This window comes from Haliaeetus albicilla, chromosome 3, assembly GCF_947461875.1.
Source record: "Haliaeetus albicilla chromosome 3, bHalAlb1.1, whole genome shotgun sequence".
In the NCBI taxonomy this organism is placed as follows: domain Eukaryota; kingdom Metazoa; phylum Chordata; class Aves; order Accipitriformes; family Accipitridae; genus Haliaeetus; species Haliaeetus albicilla.
In genome coordinates, this window is record NC_091485.1 from 15,294,595 (window position 1) to 15,317,366 (window position 22,772).

At 36.4% G+C, this 22,772-nt stretch overlaps 1 protein-coding gene across 2 annotated transcripts in view; it reads right to left on the reverse strand.

Moving 5' to 3' along the window:
* The window catches only part of DOK6 (docking protein 6), a 264,826-nt gene that overhangs the window by 96,326 nt on the left and 145,728 nt on the right, over positions 1 to 22,772 (reverse strand). For both annotated transcript variants that reach the window (XM_069778881.1, XM_069778882.1), the window contains exons 4-5: positions 10,932 to 11,051; positions 978 to 1,167 (exon numbers count right to left, since the gene is read on the reverse strand). In XM_069778881.1, coding sequence (XP_069634982.1) covers positions 978 to 1,167; positions 10,932 to 11,051 — 310 coding nt within the window. The remainder of the gene's footprint in view (positions 1 to 977; positions 1,168 to 10,931; positions 11,052 to 22,772) is intronic.

Consider the following 22,772-nt stretch of genomic DNA (forward strand, 5'->3'; position numbering starts at 1 on the left):
AGTGGTGACTCCCATCTACAAGAAACTGCAGAGGAATTTTGGTCATTACCTCCTTAGGCTGTAGGGTCCATTTGATCCATGTTTTTGTTTGTGATAACCAACTGTATTTTTGTTAATATTTGTTAATGATATTGAATAAGTACACATCAAAATGCGTATAAAGATTTTTAACAAGGCAGTGTGGCTAACCCAGGGTGTAGAGACACCTGTAATTTCACAGACTGCTTTGGAAAATTCAGGCTCTGCGTAAGAGAGTATGACAAACTTAGAAAAGTCTTGAACCATAAAATACAAGATGAAACATCACCAAAGACAGAGATAAACGCAGAATTCTTTCTGCGCAGAAACACAGAAAAGGCAGTGGACCTAACAGCAAGATATGAGATGCATTAAAAAGATATGAAAGGGAGGCAAAACAGAGCTCCATGGACATTTAAAACTGATCTGAGGATGGAAATGGCAATGAGGATTAAAACTGCAGGCAGAATAAAGAGCTAGCCTTTTTATGGGTTCACAATGTTCTCCGTACTTCTGCTTGCAATTATACTCTAGGGTGGCAATCAGTCATCAGGAACATCCAAAAAGAGTACTATCTACAGTAACAGAAGTTATTCCATTCATACGGTGTGATGAGCCTTTTCCATGATCCAGAATTAATTTCTTCTACATCAAAAGTACTGAAATTATACCACACTAGTGTTTAAGCACAGTGAGACTCATAAACCTTAAGAATGACAATTCAACCAGTTAAATAAAAGTCAGAGGAAGCTTAAGCTCATTTTAAATATAAGATATATTAATGTTTATTTTGAACACTGGGTTGAATATATTGAAAAGTAATATTCAACAAACAGAAGTCTATGGAGAGGCAATGTATTCCGTCTTTCATTATAATGAGAGGCTAATCCAACTTATCAGACTGCTGCTCAAAAATCACTGCTTATTTCTTCCTACTGCTGCTTCTTCTTAGCTCTTACCTTCCAGACTCAAATGTGAACCATGTTGAGTCACGTCCATATCTCCTCAAAGAGCTCAGAGGCCACATGACCAGCTTGACCTTGGCATTGTGGATGTCCCAGAGATAGATGTTTTCATGTGTGATCTGCATTGTACATTCCCCATAGATATCTAAATTTGGTGTAGGCATAAGATATACATTGAATCGTTCTGAAAAAAAAAAACATAGAATAAGGCATCGCCAGTTAAAGCAAGATTTTATATTGGGAAAAAACCATATCTTTAGTTACTGATGGTTCAGAAATCAAAGCCCAATTTCTAGCCTTGAACAGAGGTGAGGATCCACTGATGTCAAACAAACCTTGCTAGTGTACATGAGAGGAGTAAAAGGAGAATCCTCTTCATTTCATTTTCATTATAAATAATGCAGCAGACTGAAACATCTTTCACAGATGGTCTGCATAGTCCTCTTTGACATATGTCCCCAGCAACTTAACTAGAGTCCTTTATCCTCACCTTAAGGGCCATGACTCTTTGCAAATCAAAATTCACAACGACTTGAACTCTGACAGAGACTCCTCTCTCAAAGAATAGAACTATAGGTATCTTGGCAAAGCATGTATGTACAACCACCGCCCCTCAGAAAAACCGTCCTTAAAATTGCAAACCCAGGTTTACTTATTGAAGCTTGTTAATAATTATGTTCTTTATGTTCAGTTTATATTTATTTACCAAAGTCATTATCATTTGTCAAATTAATAACATTTTTAATCATCTGTTGCTTTCTTGAAAAATCTGATTCCACACGATATATTATGGTCATGATATCAGTTGCTACCAGCTGCACTTCTACTGCAAAGTGCGTTCATTGCAGTAAGAGGTCAAGGGCATTAACAATTTTCTGAAGTGCCTGAATTGCTTGTGATTTAATAAGCAACGCAAAAACGATCCTTAAAAAAAAAAAAAGGAAAAAAGTAAAAAAACCAAGGTGATATAAAACAGCATTAACTCATACGGAAGGAAGTAAACCACAATAATATCAAGAGAATTTTAAATAAAAATGCAATTTTCTTTGAAGAATAACTACTGTTTCTATGTTTCTACAAAGAATGAAAAACTCAGTCAAATTTCACATAGTACAGCTGGAAGTGTTAGCCTATATTTTAACTCTAAAGGCACTGAAATCTTAGGGCTTAATAGCATAATATGGGAGAATGCAGCTGATTCATAACTTCCTCTCACAATTTTCTTTTGTTTTTGAAATAGCATAGAAATGTAAACTGTCAATGCTACTGCACTGAAGAGTGTTGGCAAAAAAGGTAAGAACAATTTAAAGTATGAGCATGAGCAATGCTCATTCAATAAACAGTACTGGAAAAATGTACTTTAAAGGGACACCTCATAGGAAAATTGTCTCCAATCACTTGATAAATGACTGACAGTTTGTTGTGGAACATTTCAAATCCACCATTTGCACTGAATTTTCTCATGGTGTCCTCATAAAAATTAGGAAGGAATCTAAAGTAATCAGAAGAGGAATAAAATGAGAAGTTTATCATAAGAGTCAAAATTAGATGCAGCTTCCCAGTGTGGTTGACATTCAATATCACAGACATTATGTCTCCATTTTTTAAACATTTGATAAATATATACCTTTCTGACAAATCAGTGAAAATATTGCAAATAAGCAATTTAATATAAAATATGTTAGAAGTCTGTGTGTGTATGTGAATAAAGTAGCAAAAGTTTGGCTGAGGAATTAATGGCAGCAGGCAACTGCTGGGTGAGCAGTAAGAATTGCCGTCCTGCATAGCTATAAGTAAACTTGTCATCCCCAATGTTATTCTGTTTCAGTCAATTTAATTTTGTCCTATTAATGACTCCCCAACTGATTCATTCAGTCTCATAGCCATTCAACCTCTTCTCTCAGGTTCAACTTCTCATTAATCACACTAATGGGTGTTAGCCCTAAAAGTTTCATTTTATGGCTAAGGTCCCAAGTGTGAAACTTTGATTTTTTGTAAAAGTCTTTTGACACACCACACAAATAGGTGCTGCTGAGATCACCACAAAGAATTTCCCCAAACCCTCAGAGGAGTGCATTGGGCACAGGTCTAACCTAACGCCTACTACAGTAAATGGAAGGACTCACACATGGGAGTATGGCTCAATGACTGCATTGGGAAGGGAATGGTAGAGAACAAGATGACTTATATTTTGCGATGGAATTATCTTCTTAAAATATATATGTACACACATATGCCCTTTTTCAGTATCCATATGTCATTGTGATGGTCATGCAAAAATGCCTAGGAGCTTTAATCATATATTAGACTCCAGTTTTGCATTGTCATGCTGTTACTTATTGTTACTTAGCTCCCCTCTTTGAAAGAAAGATGCAGATGACTGACGTATCAGCCGGCTGTCTTGTATATTACCTGAAATCACACAATGTGTCTTGTGAGGATGGGGCTACTATATGAGAATGGAAATCTTTCCCTGTCCCTGTTTTCATTGACAGAGTGCCTCAGACAGCAGAGAAAATGGAAAGGTACAATTAATTTCTGAAGGAAACCTTAAACTGTTGTATTGAAGGCACAGCCTATTTCAACCTGGTTTAGAAGTTACCAGGATACTCATGAAATGCTCAACTTCTCTGAAGTGTTTGAGGATATTATTGCATGAAGGGTATTCAGGACATACAGTATCCTCAAACTGTCAGGAGACATTTGCTGACTTCGCACAGGAGGTCAGTGTCTAAGGTGTGGTGTCACGGATTAAAGAAAGTATGTCTGATTAAACTGAACATCAGCTGCAGGGCAAAATGTAGCACCCTTGGAACTCACTCAAATCAATAAGAAAAGCAAGTGTACAAACGTATGTGCTGGAGAAGCTTGAGGATGGATATATTTGCTTTTGAAACAAAAACTAATACTTTTGAGCAGTGGAAGACTGAGGACATGGAAAGGTGTGGATACTATTAAATGATTTTAGGAATTAAAATGCAGGGTTCAATTTTTGCATTTCAGAAAATATTTGAACAGGTATCTAGGTAATGGTAATACAATCATTCAGTTTTTAGAGGCAAGTTATGCCCTTAACCTCATCCAGGCAAGAACAAACATTCATAGGCTAGATTTGGGAATCGCAGCTGAATTCTGTCACCAGATCTTCTGAGTCACATTGAATGGGATATTTAGCTTCTCTGTGGATCAGACACCATCTGCATATGAGTGGGATGAGATAATAACAGTTCATTGGGTAGTAAGATTAAGTAAATAGAAGTTAATGAGGGACCCAGAAAATATGGAGATGGAAGAAATCAAACAAGTAGATGCTATCCTGTTGGACAAGACAAGGATGAGACTGAGCAGGTGCAATTCCTCAGCATTTACCATCACTCTCCTCCTCCCTCCTCTATAACTGGTGAGAGCAAAGTTCAGGGAATGGGGGAGCCAGGATGAGAAAAAAATGCTGATAAATTGCTACACTTATTATTCCACTCTTTTCAACATAACTGCTCTTTCCCATCTCCTTGAATAAGCAGAGCAATGCTTCATCATACACTTTGTGCATGTAAAGGTGTTTAGCTTTTGGGCTTTGGCAAGAATATGACCTTTAATGATGTTTTCCAGAGCACAGGAGTGTAAGAGTCTTTGTTAAAATGAGCACATTGACTGAGACGGAGACTTGGCAGCAACTCTGAAATGCTCTCAGCCTTTCAGCTCAAAGTCCAGCTGTACTGGGGAAGCAAAATGACTGGGGCCCCATGACCCTGGTTCTGCCATTTTATCCCTGGATTCCTTCGCCTCCATCATCCCAGTTGGAAAACTGACCAGATGACATTGTAATTTTGCAATCCGGATCTCTGTTTCATTTCAGCTTTAATGAGAAGAGAAAAACCACTTATGGAAGGAGGCAGTCAGGTTGGTGGGTTTTATATAAGAAAGGGCTTTAAAAGCAAACATTCAGCTTCTATCTAGAAGACAATCCTTCTCCATCTATGAGACTTCTGCTGCTGACCATCTGTAGCTAATTTTCAGGTGGAAAGAGAGCTTTAAGTCTTGAAGACACAGCATTTTGTGTCCATTCACATGACAGAATGATTCTCTCCAGTTTTACACAGTGAGGAACCAGGACTCCAGAATTAATTTTATCCCTTTGGTTATAATTATTCTGCCTTGCTTCCATTAAAAATGTATGGAAATGTTTACTAACATCTCAATGAAAATATAAAAGCTACCATAAATAAATTATTTTAGATTGTTTCACTGGTAAGTAGTAAGGTAGAGAAGAATCTGAAATCTCACGAGATTAACCAGCCATTAAAACTGTAAACACCTTTCTTTTCTGAATAAAGCTGGCTATGTTTGGTTTATTTTTTAAAAAATAACGAAGTATAAAAATGGATTAAGGATAACAGAAGATCCATAAAAAACATGCAAAATGCTTTTATGTAGTAAATCACAAAGAGAGATTCTACAGCCCCTAGAAAATGCCCTAAACCAAGTCAGCTCTGTGAACGTAATCACAAAGTCTCTATGCTTTGGCTGTAGTTCATAATCTCAATATGTAGCATAAAGAAATAACTCACAATCCTCTTCTGAGGATTCAAGGACGTTGTTCACTATGAAAAGCTACATTTTTACTAACAGAAATTAATGAGTTTCTAGCAATTAAAATCCAGGAGGCAAGATCGCTGTACTGTGGAATGTTTTCAAATAAAAAAGGAAGGTAAAACAAATGTTATGAAAAAGAGGAAGAAATTCACAAAGGAAGCAATTTTATGAGATATTAATTTATATATTAGGCAGGGAGTAAAAGTAAAAAACCAATTATCTTTCAAACTCTTCCAGACTTCTAAAATCAAAATTAGCTTCATAATGCATTTAAAAAAAAAAAAAGCCAAAGCACCAGTAACATATAATAGAAAAGCATCATATTGACATCACAGGCATGACACCTAACAATAAATCAGCTACAGCAGCAAAAGATGGATCAGGCCTTTTCTTCAGTGTAAAAATTTGCATTTTTACATTTGCCTATTTTCTTCACTGTTTACATCAGGTTTACAAGTGAAGTTTAATAGAATATGATTTAATACAAGTAGTCAGCTGTTTTAGTGTTATTAATTAGATTTCAAAATACATAGGAATAGAGTCTTCACCAAAGGGAAGTACCTCCTCTTAAAGAATGGATTAGCAGCACTGTCTACACATAATGCTTTTTTAACAAATATTGCCTTGAATATTCTGGTTTCTTTTTCACAGTAATCTTAGTCTGTCATTGTATACTGTCCCTCTGGATAACTTCTTTCTAATTACTGCCTTCTATAAGCAATGAAAATACAGTGACACATTGGAAACAGTGATATTTTGAAAAAAAATCATGAGCATGGACAAAATCTAGATATGATGACAGCCAGGCAGGTAAAAAATATTTAAAAAAGATTTTTTTTTTGGTTATTATGCCTTGAGGTGTAATACAAATGCTTCCAAATGCACTGAGAGCTGGAAAGGAAGTTTCCACTTCTTCCAAATGAAGATAGCACTCTACTTTCACGATTTCTTTCCCTAGCAGCAGCTTGAGAAACCTAAGGAATATGGAATGTGTGTGTAAGTATCCCAGGATACTGCTTAGAAGACTACTTGTCAACAGTGTTACCAGCTCCAGCCAACTTCAGATTTTCTTTCCTGGAGTTATAACTGTGTATTATTATTTGTCTTATCATTGTATATACAGCTCCACTGCCATTATACTAAATTTGTTATCTGAATAGGATCATGTAGCCTTTACTGATTTTGATTTAATACTGTATTTTCATTCTTTATCAAATAATTTAATTGGACATTCATAAACAGTAAGAGACTATGTTTGGTGTAAAAAGAAATTTAAACAGAAACAGGGTTGCTGCTATAGGGCTGAGGAACATAAACAAATCACTTAGATTTGCAGGGGAGAGAAGGTAAAATGGTTGGAGAGTAACAGAAGCTTCATTTCAAATCTCACTTTTATTGGAATCTGTGTATCATTGCAAACTAAGCAGCCATTAGTTGTGAACCTTAAATGTAAAAAGAAAACCACCTAAGGGTCATTTTCCGCAGTGGAGTTGACACAGTAAGACTTGCAGTAATACTTCTTGAAAGTAATAAGAGAGATGAAATCCAGTGAGAAGCTTTCTGTTACTGATGTGCTTCGCACAAGAATTGCTTAGATGTCTTCTCTATTCTTCCTACAAGGCTCAATAGCCAGAGGTCTCTGCTATAAGCAGTGCAGATCCATAGTTTGGCTTTGTTAGCTGTCACCACCGCAGAATTGCTTGGTGCTGGAGGGTCAAGCAACAGTGCAACTACAATAAAATAGATCTCGCTAGCACTTACTGAACAACTCAGAACTATAAAAGAACACCTCTGTCAGATTGCTGCGCTACTGTAAATTTTTATCCTCATGTGACAGAAATGCCTTATGAATGTATGGCCTTTCAGCCATGACATTTGCATACCAAACAGCAATTTTGCCAGCCTTTGGAACAAACTGTTTTGCAAACCCTATTGTTGCATTTGTGTCACAGAGACTCAGGTATCTTCCCTTCTGAAATCAAAAGCTCATCTCAGGAGAACCACAAGATTGAAAGTAGGAGGATAAACAGGCTTAGATGTAACAAAAAGAATATCAGACAAATCATAGAAAACACACATACTTTCTTTGCCAAGTATTTTCGGAAATGTGAGTCCTTGGGTATAAAAAAATATAAGTAGCATGTAGCAAATTTTATGGTCCCAGGGCATATACAATGACAATTAAAAAAATTATTACAAATGTTGCAAATTGAAGGTACTGGCTATGGTGCTCATATAGCGGGACTGAAACACAAACCTTCACAACAGAAAACTTACTGTTTTTTCAAGAGACAGCTAATTTATCTGATCCCTTCAGTGAATACCCGTACAAGTACATGACATACATCATGCAAATGACCTTCAAAGACCGGAATGGGCAAGTAGTTGGACAGATGAAGAACATAGAGTATTAAAAATACTATTGCTAGGAAAACGTAAAGCAGATCGTGAAAAAAAAAGCCCTTGTTAGGCTAGTTCTTTTATGATCAAGGAAGTATCTTTATCAAATTTTGAACATTTCAGAAAATCTTTAGGGCAAAGTAACTATTTGAAAAAAGACAATGGAATGAGATGGGATTGATGGTTAATACATCTGTTCTTTTGGGATTAATAGTATTAACACTCTGTCATACCATAGAGATATTAAGAGTATAACACCATTATTCAATTGCTTCTAGCCCTTAACATGTAAAAATAATTTTTTATATATATATAGCTAAAACTGAAAAACCACTGGCACTGTAGTCTTTATGACAATGCAATCTGTGGTCTTGGTCAGATACTAAGAGACATCTTTTGTTCAGTGACCTGAAAGAAAGCCCTTGTATGGTTCAGGCAACAGAACCTGCATGAAACTAGATGCTGAGGCTTTATGAGCCTATTACAGGTTTTACAAACTGTATTCTCACATTTCTGTTTCAAGTAAATATTAATACATCAACTAATTCAAGAGGAATTCTATGAAGTTGACATACTTGCAATGTTTTGAAATAATGGCATTCAAAGGTACTATATCAGTGTACAGTTTTTATTTAACACACAAAAAATAAAATGACCCTGAGAGTGACACAGCTGCCATTTTCACAATGAGCAAGATTTTAGACATTTCATACATATAGTCATTTTTCATGAATTTCAAATTGGAAAATTAACTTTGACCTTTCAGATTCAGGTCAACAAAAGCTCAGTAGTCTTTTTTAAAGGTTTTTAGGTATCTTTTGACCTACAATTTTTGATAGCATGCCTTTAAAAGCCACAATCTAGGGAAAATGTACAACAAAATAAATTTCAAATTTGAATTTTTTATCACAGCTCACCAAATGACTCCATCCTCCGATTCGTCACCTTTTCCATAAAACTGTCACGTGGGGAATGGCATTGACACGTTTGCAGAATAAGATAACTAGTATAAACTGAAGTCACAGTTCCACTCACCTGATTTTACTGAAGGAATCTGCTAAAGAAATTCGAGTGCAACTGCAGGTTCTCACAGCCCAGCTACATGAACAAAATGCTAGACCTCATACCAATAGTAAGAATCTCTGTAGTCTTCCCTCTTTCCAAGTGGATTAAAAGACCCCCAAACCAGAATTTGCTTTGCTTCTGAACAGGACAACTTTGAATTTCAAACGTGCTTATTAAAATGCAGAGTTGTGCATCAAGGGGATGAGAGAAGGAAGTGGATAGGTATCAGAATTACTTGTCTGAGATACTGTAACTAATGATTTAGCAGAGCATGCTCGTCAAATATTGGATTATATGTATTCAGCCACTTGGTTTAAAAGGATATGGCTAATGATACCCTCCATGCATTCTTATTCATGTGACTTATACAACAAATACATGCTTTGCCTCTTTGTTTCCTTTCATTTATTTACTAAGAACAATAAAGATGCTAATTATGTTCATATATGCTGGTTGGTAGCACTGCAATTAATTTCTAGGCTAAGGCAATTGAATCAAGACTAGCTCACAGAACAGGACTAATCTCTGTCTTCTGGAGGTCATGTGTGTGTAACTGGATCTCTTTCAAGAACAAGATGAAATGTAATATTTGCCATCTATGTCCGAAAGCTGCTGGACAGTACATAAATTCGCTGCAGAAAGAACTCGAGGAATTTCAAGCCACTTTTCTGCGCACGTCACAGGCTTTTGACAAGATTTATTCCCTTTCGCATTTGTGAAGGAGCACCACCTGCTCACATTATTCTCTCTTCAATAGCATGCATAGGAGTTTTATACCTATAGCCTACAAGCACAGAGCAGATAGGATGCTTTGAGTGGTGTCTGATCATTATCACTTTCCTACAACATTAGTAGCTCTCCATTTGTTAAGTAGTTTGAGACTACAAATTAAATCCTGCATCTCACAGCAGGCAAACAACTTCACAAACAGTTGAACTTCTTTTAAATCGCACTTGAACATGTCTGATTTTTGAACAAAATTTCTTAAAGATTTCTGTATTATTTGTGTTATTAGGTTCAGAGACGTCTGGACTCTTCTATGAAACTAATAGAATATAATCAATATAGTGTTCTTCATTCTAAAATTTAATTATGTAATTTTGTTTATAATGATAGTTGGCTTGATATTTTATGACCATTGAGGCAGTTTGTTTTATTACTTTGTTAAAAGCTACTGGATCTTATAAAAGCATCAAGACAGTAATAATCATTGAGAGCTGTAATTTAGGGAGGAATAAATGAGTGCATTTTGTGTTGCCCTCATGTTCATTAATAGGAATTAAATGACAGGATAATCACAGATTTTCTTTTGTTATTGCATATTCCATCCACTAGCATCCTTCCTGTGCATGTGTCTAATCTAAAGTTCTGTTCCAAATAGCCTTTAGATGAAGACTTAGAAGCTCAGGCTTAGTGCTGACTAGCATCTGACATTGCCCTTTTCACCTGTATTTGACATTTAGATGACCTTGACTTCATTATTTAAGACAGGTATGAGTTTAAAGCAAATATGTGTTTTGCAGTCCAAAGTGGTGTTGATATGTTCACTGCTGTCTTTCAAAGGCTGTGGAACAACAGCTGCTATTTTATTCCTCTGCACAGAGGCCATTGTTTCCAGAACCAGAAGGATCATAGTCATCGTTTCCCATGACAGGAAAATGTGAACACAATGAAGACATGAAGTCACTCTACGTGTGGTATTTGGCATGGGATTTAATCATCTTTATTTGCAGGAAAAATAGGATTAAGCCTCAAAAGCACATCCAATGTTTAGTTATTAATGACGTTCTTCTAGCTAATAGTAAAAATCCTCACAACAACAAACACATGCGAAGATAAAATGGGACATCACCTAAGAACTGATGTAGGCACAATTACAAAATTACTTACCATTTTGTTCTCTCTGGACTCCAGCAGCAAGCAAATCTGGTTCCCCAAGACTTATATCATTGAGCCTGGTTCCTAGACACTCCATGCAAAGATGTTTGCACCATTCCTCTGCCTCTAGTTCTGGAAAAACAGAAAAAAAAAAAATTGTTCGTGTTAACATTTTACTCAAAAAAGTATGAAGTTAAATCAATACCTTCTTACTGACCTGCTTTATGACAATATGCTTGTGTTGAAACATGAGTTATTAGCGTAAAGTTCCACTCGAATTTCTTTGCCTTGATTTATGAACTTCTAAAAGGGTTTACACTATTAGGACTGCATCTTCCATTTTCAAATTTGGGGATAGGAGGTGGAGTTAACAAAAAAGAGAAAGTAGTGAGTTTTCAAGGCAGTATATTTCTAGCAGGCCTTCTTGAAAGAAAAAATGCAATTTAGAAAAACATTAGGTATAATATCTGAAATATTCTTTACTGCTCTTTAGGTGAATCTGAACTATTAAAGCAATTTCTGTTTCTAAAGGTTCTAGAGTATTTTTCTAGGAGCAAAGGAAAAAACAGTAACAAAAAGACCTTCAAATGCAAAACTTCCTTCTCTGCTGTACTGAATGGCTATGCGTGTCAAGTTAGTCTGAATAATTAATTTCTTCAGCTCTGTTTACCTTCTTTTGGTCTCAGAGCAATTTGGGCATTAGCTGGAACGTTTCTGTGAAAATTCCAAACCTCCTAGTCTTTTCTGAGTCCTCCATTGCATCCCATTGACGTGCATCTGAGAGCTCCTTATCTGCCAATCTACCAAGACAGAACCTCCCCAAGGCATAACCCCCTGAGACACCACGACAGCCCCCCCTCCGCACCCAGCCTCATCCTATCCACTTCCCAAACTTAACATCACGAAATCTCTGGCATTGGTCACACAAACAACATGGCAAGTTGGCGTTCACACAGTGTGAAACCACAACTAATAAAAATTATGCAACGAGGCTAGCTGTCTTTTATTACAGAATAGGCTTCACCTAAGGGAAGCTGCCTGGAGAGCAGGCTTGGCACCAGGGACGCGCTGAGCATCCATTGTCACAGTCTGTATCTGATCATCTTTAGGAGTGGGTGACTCCAGTCACCTAGAAATGTCTCTATTAAACTGCCACAGCTTTTTCATTCCTATTTTTGGGGACATCTGGAAAATAGTTTTGTGACCATCTCTGCAACGTAGTGCTGAAATTTGGAAAGAGAAAAATACTGCATGCAAGCCCTGAAGCATCTAGTGATGATGACTCATTGTAATTACTGAAAGTTTATATCCAAGAAAAATCTTTCCATGCCTAATTGGTACAGTCCTCAAATCCTCGCCTGGCTAGGCATAGATCTCTAGTGACAAAAACATTTGCTGGACAAGAAAGGGAGACAGGCATGCAATTCCAGGGCTCCAGGAACCTTCGGATACCCTCTTTTGTTCAGGGCCCTGAATAATCCAGGAACAGATTGTTCCTGAGTTATTTTGGCTATCAGCTGACCAAGTTCCCAGGCAGACAGTTCCAATGATAGCCTCCGTTTGGGGATTTTTGAGAGCCAAACGCTGCTGTTGTCACAAGGACACAAACAGTTTGGGGGGGCTTCTTCAGAGCACTGTAAGCAAAGGGGTTTCCCTTAACCCTTCTTGATTTTTTTTGCAGTCTTCGTCTCAGGACACAGATCCCCAAAGTTGGTCTTCTCGTAATATCCTCAGCTTCTGGTGGTAAAAGACCGAACATTCTGTCAGGAACATCCAGATGACATTTAACTTTGTATGTAAGAAGAAAATATTGAGGTGACAGCATACTGTTCCTTAACACTTCTACAGATACAGCCTCCTTGATGGAAGTAAGGAGAGAATAGGTATATCTCTGGACAGCAATAAAACCTTAGGGCTTTTAAAAGGAGTAAGATAAATTTGTTTAAAAGCCTACCTCCAAAATTCATCATCTGCTCATGCATGAAGAAATTTTCCTCCTGTTTTCCCTTCCTCTCCTTCAGCCTTTGCCACTTCCCTGGATATTTGTGAGGTCTGCTGAACCAGAGCCATGCCTTATAAATCATACCTTCCCTTGGAGAGGGCTGCATGCCAGGGAGATGATAAAAGTGGACCACAAGACATGCTGCCATATTCCGGCAGCACGCAGAAGGGGTGGGGGAAGTGCACCAGCACATGGGTAAGTCAAACACCCCATCAAGGGAAGGTTCCCACTGAGTCGCCCAACATCTGCTTCCAGCTACAGATAAACTCGGGGGGAATCGGTGCAGAAAGGCTGGTAGCGCAATGGAGACAGTGCAAATCTAGTCCAGTGCTCCCATGTTTCCCTCCCTTCCCTCTCACAATTTCTTGCCTGCCTAAACCGTATCATAGAACAATATATATGCTGACAGAATTCATAGCTCTATGCAAAGCCTGTAATTTTTCCTCAAGTGTGGTCAGGATATAACATTTTATGTATTTTACAAAATCTGGATTTTATTACTTTCTTTCATTGTGCCTGCACCCAGACTGAAAGGCTACATTCTGGAAATGTAGAATGAGATGATGGTAAACAAACACTAAACTAACCTTTCTAATTTTACCAATATCTAAGGAGAAAGGAAAACATATTGGCATTTCCATAAATCCAGCTTAACATCAATATATATTCAAAACAGTACTCATGTAAAAACAACACTTCTATTTATACGTATCCTCACACCACATTTCCAGTAGATTTTTTGGGAAACAAACAAGCAAACAAAAGCATTGTTCTAGGAAGCTGTTTCTTGTGAGCGTCTTTGTTTTCATCGCCTCAATCTACTTGCCTTTCTCTATTACAGGAACACCTAGATCTTGAAAGTTTGGATCCAGAAACTGCCTTTCAGAGTGTTTGACTCTGGCAGTTTAATTTAAGCTGCTGCTGCTTCACTGCCAGACGTTGATGATTAGACCCAGATCAGACCATTCTCGAACTGCCACACAGAAGAAACTTATCTTACTGTGAGCATTACAAGATCATGGCTATATTTTGCAAAGCATAGGCTATAACATGCATTGTATTGCTGTATAACTCAAAATTTGTATCTTACAAAAATGATCGACTTAATGCTACAGGAAATACAATTTCAATGCAGAACTGAAATATCTTCCCACAGAACTGTGAGGATTTGTGTCTCCTGTCAGAAGCATCAACATTATCTACAAATGTGTTTGGAAGGTCAAGGGTATGAGGGTACTGTGTGAGTTAGTTTTACCTAATGCATCCTGATAGCTATTGCTTACTTGCAAGGGATTGCCTTCAACCTTTTCCTTGACAGACATGCGAAATCTTCTTTAGAAGCAGGTGAATTACCTTTCAAAGCCAAAGCCATCTTTCTCCTTTCACCCTGTGCATCTATAAAGCAGTTCACCATTCTTTTGTAAAAGGTCTATAGTATGCTTTGTGTTTCTGGATAACAAATATTATTTATGATTTTTAAAATTTATTTATTAGAATTTATAGTACATAAATGCATCAGTCACAGTAGCAATCTTTAAGCATGACAGCTACCACGTCACAAAACTGAGATACTACTGTTACTTCTTTATTTTAATTATATGCATATATTGAAACAGATGAAATATTACAGCAAAACCAAGTCATAAAAAACTGTCAGCAAAATTCTTCTCTTTAATGCGTGTAGATTAGATTTATTGGTGGTAAATGCTGAGTTTTTAGTCATAACTGGTACTTGTCATTGCAAAATTTAGTTTCCTTTTAAGATAACTGAATTCTTGGACTGAATGATAAATTGCAAAGCAAGCTTTCACAGCTATAAATAAAATCCAAATACTTGCATTTTCATCTTTACTGTTATTCAATTATAAAATGCTGCTATACAAATGTCATGAGGTGAGATAAAATGCAAAGAGATGGGAGACCTTAATTAGGCACTGTTTATTGCATAAGAAATATTACTGGGAACAAATCTGTAAACTTGTTATCTGAAAATACACACACCTGGTTATTGGCAGTATTTTCCTGCAGTTTAACTGAGCTTCTAGGTCACGCCTGAGGTTCTGTGTCATTTCTACTTCAGTTCCCAGGTGGTTAAACTGGTGCTCTACCTAGTCCAACCACTGAAGTTGTGCGTTGCAAATAGGTGATACCACAGGATGATAAATGGGTTTGTTGATATAATAATGATGATGATGAAATAATATTGGCAAATGGTGTTATAAATATAAATTTGTAAGAGTGAAAGAGCTCTTCTGCTACTTATGGTTTAAAACAGTTCACGCTACACAACCTATTCGACAGGGAGGAGGTGGTGGGGCAGAGATATAGAGATATTTCACTTCACTGTCCTTAGAGAGCCTCTAGATCTCCAGGGCTAGAGGCGGGATTGTTTTCAGACTCCTGACTTAGGAAGCATTTTGTGTGGGGACTAACCCAAATATCTTCTGAATCCTGCTAACTTCACATTCTTTCACATTTACCTCCTGTGCTCACCTTGCACAATCCCCCAGGAGCCTGTCATCACCCACCACAACGAGCTGCCAGCGTACTCGAATGCTGCTAGCCTGAGATAAAGCCTCGAAGAGGTGACCCCTCCTGCTCAGTTCAGCTTTGTCTCCTTCAGTAACACCATCTCCTGCTCTGCAAAGCAGTGCCCTCTGTTCCCGGAGATCCCTTCCATCGCTAGCAGCAGCAAATAATTGCATTCGTAAAAAAATGGCTCAATTTATATGCAACCCTTGACGTTTAAAAACAAAGACGAGGAAGTTTGTCTCTTCCCCTTCTCACGCAGCCCACATAAAGTGATGTGACCAAGGATTTAAGTTGGAAATAACACGTATGCAATATTAGAGGGGGGTAACAAACATTGTCCTTGTGCAAATCAAAAAACCTCACTTACTTTTTGAGCCTTCCCTGATGTCAAAGTGTATAAGCCTAAAATGTTAGTTTCTTCATTTCTGAATGAAATGCATAAATTTTCTGCATAAATTGTTTGACTCTTCTTCCCCCTAAACTACTTCTGTAAGATGTCCAAATCCAACTGAATATTCTTACTCTGAATGAAACTGGAGAATCTTTCCTGCTTGGGTTAGTAGGACTTAGACCTGATATTCTATACAAGGAAAAAAAGATGGTGCAGAAAAGCCACATGTGCCAATTTATCTCTTCTAAAAATCATCCAGCCTTAATTAGAAGTTAATAGGAAAAAATATGATAGAATTCCCACAGGATTGATATGCTATTATACTGTGCCACATACAATATATGCAGCAACTTAATTTCATTTTTTTTTTACTAGCAAATAACACTACTGCCTGCAGGCACGTAATTTCTTATCAAGATCAATAAAACTTTAAAAACCTCTATTGTTTATCAGGATATATATAATCCTTTGATGATTCAAACATAATTTTATTTTATAAATATTTTAAATATGTTGTCTAACAGTGTCTCCATTACTTAGGGCACTTTTACTAGAGCACATTACACACTCAAACAACATACAAATGCAAAGCAATGTGGCTATTTCTTATCTTTGCTCAGAGGAACGTATGGGTAGTGCTTATTTTGTGTAATAACATGTATTACTCATCAACACTGGGTATGCATGAATTAGGCAATTTTTTATTAAATGATAGGAAGCATGAAGGGGACGTAAGTTCTATTTAGTGTAAAAGAACAGAAAATTAGTCTGTATGTAGAGAAAAACTTGCTTTCAATTAGATAGTAATAGAGATAGTGGGCTGCAACTCTGAAAGCAATTTGGTTATTAACATTATTTTTTTACTGACCTATTATATTTGAAGCTATTTTATAAGATATGGGACTCATACATAGGATTTTTGCTTGTGTTCCAACTAATGCTACCTCTAAGGAAACTTTTTTGCATTTTTCTTGAACTGTGACTTTTGAATCTTTCACCTGGAGTAGTCTCCTGTTATTACATAAGTGTAAAACACTGAAACAAAAAGGCAAAGAAAAAGTAATGAAAGAAAACCACATACACTGTTAAATTTCATTAATTTACTGAAAATGCTCTATCTTCAGGCTGTGACAAAATATTCTAAAAGAAATCTGACTATATTCTTTGGAAAAAAAGTCAGAGAGTCAAGTTCCTCAAAAATGTCTTGTCGTTGCCACTTTTTTCTTTTAATACCATAAGACCCTTAATTTTTAACTATTTCCAGCTATTAAAATGTATGCATATTTTTTAATATACCATCAGTTTAATGACGTACCCACTTTTCTCTGTACAATTTGAGCATTATAAATTTTTTTGCTTAAGGAAATACTGAATAACACAGCAATCAAGCTAAATGAATAATTACAGAACATGAACACATGCTGTTCTCTAACTTTAACTTGGTATATTTTGCCAACGTCCTTTTTTAACTGAGGAAAGATACAGCCTAAGTATTATACACAAAGAAACTTTTATTTTCCCATCACTTGCTATTTTAAACTTGTGTTGGCATAAGGATAGCACAGTTAATTACAATAATTACCAAAAGACATTTATTAGCTGTAATAAAATTAAAACTGATATTTCTGCCAAAAATCATCCACACTTATCTGGAGGTGCTGCAAGGTACATCACAAACAGGTCTCTGATAATTTTTATTTGTGCATGTACCTGTGTTTGCAAATAGCCAGCTGTGTATCCCTGTAGTTATCGAGGCAGATGAAAACTGATATTTTCCTGACAATACCCCTTTCGTTTCTGCAAGTCTGATCAAAAGTGTCAGCTTGAATAATCAGCACTCAGCTACTAGACCGTCTACTATCCTGTCTATTATATAAGCATGTACAATGTTAAGTGAATGCATTTGAAGGCAATAACGGTATTTAAAAAGATCTATCATATTGATGTTACTGTCCATTAAACTATTTCCCTAAAACAGACTTTTCCTGCACATAACACCCACTCTCATTGCTCCTCCTTTCCAGTGCAAAATTGCAGTGAAAGAACACCCTTCATCCAAACGCTAAAAGAAATGCCCCGCCACGCTGACTAGCAGTCCCTTACCAAAGTGAAAGCAGTAGGAAACAAAGTTTCCCATCTGAAATTCTTGAGAATGTAGTTCTCATACAGAAACAGAACTTACTTGACTTGTTTAAAAAATGGAGAATGTATGGGAAAATGAAGAAAAACAGTTAATCTACAAGAAAGTGGTTTCCTTTGCTCAAGACTAGAGCTAATGTAACTATAGGACATTTGTTTTCTTTTTTTATTTAGGTAAATGGCAACTTCTGCTATTAAAAAAAGTGAGTATCACTTTACTCAGTGATTAGTCCTACAGAAATGAATGATGCCATTCCATGAAGAAAATGCTATTTGGTGGGTACCCTTGAGGGTAGATTTATAAGTATCCTTACAGATAGTGTATTCTTCACGCTAGGGACTAGAGACTGTCATTATACCATAAATGTTTATCAAGCATTAGTATGTCCAACAGATCAACAGTAAGCTGATAGAGCATCATTACTCAAAAATATCCCTAGCAAACTTTCATTCTCAATTCAAACTTTCTTTCAAGTGCAAAGTAATAATTATGAAAACCTGCCTGAACATGGAAGAAACATTTACATTTTGTCTGAAACTAATGGGCCAGTTACGAGAATCTGGCATGGGAATTAGACAGTTCCCCAGGACTGTCAATCCATACCTGTTCCAACACTTATTAACATTAAATGACAATGGCATGAAAGTAAAATAACCTCAGGCAGCTTGTCTGTACTGGGAATGACACAAACACCTTCAGTCAAGTGTCCAAAAAGGGTCTGTCGCCAGTAACATAACACACGGAGGACGCTATCACATCAACTTATGCAGCTACCCCATGACTGACAGTCAGCAATAGCATTTTTCTGGCTTAAAACTGCGTAGTATTTCAGATTTAGTCTACTCCCATAGTACTTTTATTCCTCGTGGAAAAGTTATAGGGCCTTTTCTTGAATGCATGGGAAATTTAATACCTTCTGTGTAAATCTGAAGTATGCCTTTCTCCCATTGTCAAGTGTTTAAGTTACAGTCTAGTAAGAGGACCAATACCCGAAATAAACTAGTACATATTCTAAGGTTCATTGCACTTTTTTTTTTTAATATGTTAAATATTCAGTCTTATCTTTGAACTACCGACAAATCTTGCTACTTGAAGATCAGAAATACTGTTAGATAAGGTAAATAATTCTAAAGGTATTATTTTCCTATACAAAATCAAGGTGATAAGGACTAGTTTCAATACATGGGAGAAAAAATATGCACCATTGCCAGTATATGCTTCATTGCTCTTATGCCTTTGACCACATGACTTTCACTCCAGCCATCTGAACACCTTCTGCGTCAAATCAGTAGGAGCAGACAATGACTAGCAGACTAGGAAGTCTTTGGAATATCCCCTTCTTCCCTTTGGCTCCCTTTTGCCTAAACATAGCTGACTAAAGCAAGACTTCCAGCTTTGAATAGATTTATTAAACACTGTCCCATTTTGGTTGAGCACAGAGGGCAGTATTAGTGTTGCCCTCTTCTGATTTTACTGAGACTAGGAAACCTTTCCTGAACGGTGCTATATGCCACTTTCAAAATAACAACCACCCCCCTGAAAGACTAATTTTTGTCTTTCTGTGCTTCCACTGTCCAAGAAATACAGCATTTTTCCCCAAACCATAAAACTAGTGTTGTAAAGCTCTGAGTCTTTGCTACTATTAGAGCTAACAATCAGGATTTTATGTCATTGGAAGTGCAAAGAAACCGATTCAAAGCAATTGCAGACGACTTCTGACTGAACTAATCTGTAAGATCGTAACACCGTGGTATCTGTTCTACCTGATTTTCAGTTGCATAAAATTTTACTCCCAGACAGAACTAAGTATTAGCTAGAGATGACTTGGTGTGTCTTTTGCTTTATTCTTGGTGGGTTTTAATGTGGTACTACTGCAAAAAAGAAAAAAACCCAAGCCTTAAAAGTTGCATAGTCTAGAGTTAGTACCTAAGGAAATATAATGAGAAATGTCTTCCTCAAATTTCATATCTACAGAAATTAAACCCAAGAGAATTCTTTTTTATTATTAATTCTTCACATTTCTTACTCTCATTTTACACTTTCCTTGTATCTTTTATTCTCAGCATTAAACAGGTCCCTACATTTGATGCGCCTAAATTTTATTTCAAAAAATGTTTTATGAAAATAGACATTCTTTGAATGTCTATGAAAATAGACACTTTCCAACGAGGCAAAATCTCCTATAAATATTATTCTCCTAAAATAAAATTGTATCCAAGTTATGCCGTTTTAGATTCCTGGTTTTTGATGTACACCACTGATACCCCTACCAACATGATCTTAAGTAAGAGTTACATACGGCTGCCTGAGAAGAGGCAGTCTGCTTAAAGCTGAAACCCAGAATCCCAACTTTCATTAAGTTAATAGGATTTTTTTTCTTTTTTTTTTTTTTAATTTCAGTGGAACTCTTCTAAGATACAGCACAGCAAAACTACGTCCTTTGCTGAACCAGAAAAACAGCAAATAGATCAACCTCAATTATGTGTCATTTTTCTTCCAAGAAAATCAGAATAAGACTTGATGAATGCAATCTTACAGAACAAACCAAGATTAAATCATTTGAAACTTCAAGAACTCTGCTGAATGATGGCTTAAGGCCATGTTAACTGGAGACTCCCTGATGAAAGATTGTTTTATTTCATATCTTTCATCCTTATTTAAGGGTAAACAACTCATCATAAAAGTATTAAGAATGTTTAAATGTAGTATTTTGAACAATATAAAGTGAGACCTGCACAGAAAGGTTAGGATTTAGGATTGTAAATCAGGGGTGCTGATTACAGTGAAAAACAGTATCTGAAGACGAAGCGGTAATTTATGCACACTGGTGATCAACTGCCCAGTTCCAGCTTACTTGTGAACTGATTTATAAACACCCGGAGTACTAGAGGGCAGGGGATAGACGTCCTTTCCTTTATGGAAGAGTTTGATTCACACACTAGCAAAGACCGGTCTCCTTCCGCGTTCCTTGCTTGGACTCCAGGCAAAAGTCCTCTTTGGGATCTCGCATGACCTAAGCTAAATTCAAATCCAGGTTCTCCCTGGCTGGTATCTTTTAATGGACAGAACAAGCTGGAAAACCAGTTATAAACAGAAATGAGTTATTAACAGTAGGGATGAGAAAACTGATCACCATCATTTAAAAAGGAGTTATCTAGCACCATCAGCACACTCAACAAACGGGCAAAAGTACAATATATATGCTGCCATATGTTTTTTCTTATTTTCTGCGTTAATGCTTTTAAATGAGGAAATGGCTGATTTGAATTTTACTCTTCCTTCTGCTTGGGAACTGTGGCCTACTCCTAAGCTCTGCTGCCTTAAAAAATGCAAAAAAAAAAAAAAAGACCTCTTGATTTTGTGATATGTGAGGGTAACCAGGGGTTTACTGACTTACTCATAAACAAATGAATTTGATATCAAGGTCTACAATGAGAACATAATAGCAGCCAGATCACAAAAAGCAACTAAATGCATAATTCTCTCCTTTTTCCTGAGTCAGATGAGGGCTGGCAGATACTCATTATTTTTTACATTTTCATAATAAACCCTAACATATGCCTTTGCATAGAATCATTATAACTTTTATAATTAATGAATCAGTTTCCATGCCCAAAACCAGTAGTGTAACATAGTAGATTGAAGCACAAATGAAAGAAACTTGTTATACAAAGGATAATGAAATCTTGGAGTAGTGCCTTACTGAGCTAGAAAGAGAGGGACCTTTTCTGTTTGTATCAGAAAAATTGGCATTTTTCACTCCCTTGATTTGACCACTCATGAAGCCCAAGGTTTATATTGACAAATACATGTGTAATGCTTATAGGTACAAAAATCAAATTTGAATGAAGATTTTTACATATATACTACTTAGAGTTATAAATCTGTAGTTTTTCTTCAAGACACCCACTAAAGACAATATTTATTTCAATATTCATAATAATCTTCATCAGCATACATATAATTTTTTTTACATGCTGTCATGTGTTAGATTCACAAAGGAAACTAAAATTATAGATACGACAACCTTACAAAATTAAAATTATTTAAAACCACATAATTAATGGGCTACCACTATTTTCTTAATTTAGCATGCATGCAGATACAAACTGCCTATAAAGTAGTTTAACATAATCACGCGCAGAGGCATACAACTCTTCCAGCTTGTTTCTACTTCTAGTTTCTAGTACTATGTGATCATAGATTTTAAGAATAATCCCTTAGAAATTAAGATATTAAACCTTTTCACTTAGATTGTTGTCTTACGCTATTAATTTTTATTACACTCATGTCTACATTTTAACTAAAATGGCAATTTTTGATAGGATATGAATCTGAGGAAATCTCCAGGTATCAAGAAATGCATAGCAGGGCATTGCATTTGAAGGACTAGTTAATGACACATAGGATATTTAGAATTTCTTTTCAGTTGGTCCTTAACCACAGTAAACGACATTTTCATCTAAGTCATATTTCTGCAGATAAATAATAAATACTTCTCAGCAAAAAGTATAACTGTCAGTATGAAATGCAATATGGGAAGAAAACTAGTTCTACTCAGCACACACTAGAAATATTGTTAGACAAACATAATATAGAGATATAGAGAAGTTATGTATCTGAATAATGCTGATTTGTACTTTATTGCTGATGAGTAACAGCCGCAGGGACAGCATTTATTAATGGGAGAGTGCTGCTATATCTAGTGACATATGCTGGGAGCACTGCTTCCTGAATCACATAGATGTCACGGACGTTGTGCTACGCTTGGAAAAGATTCACACTGTC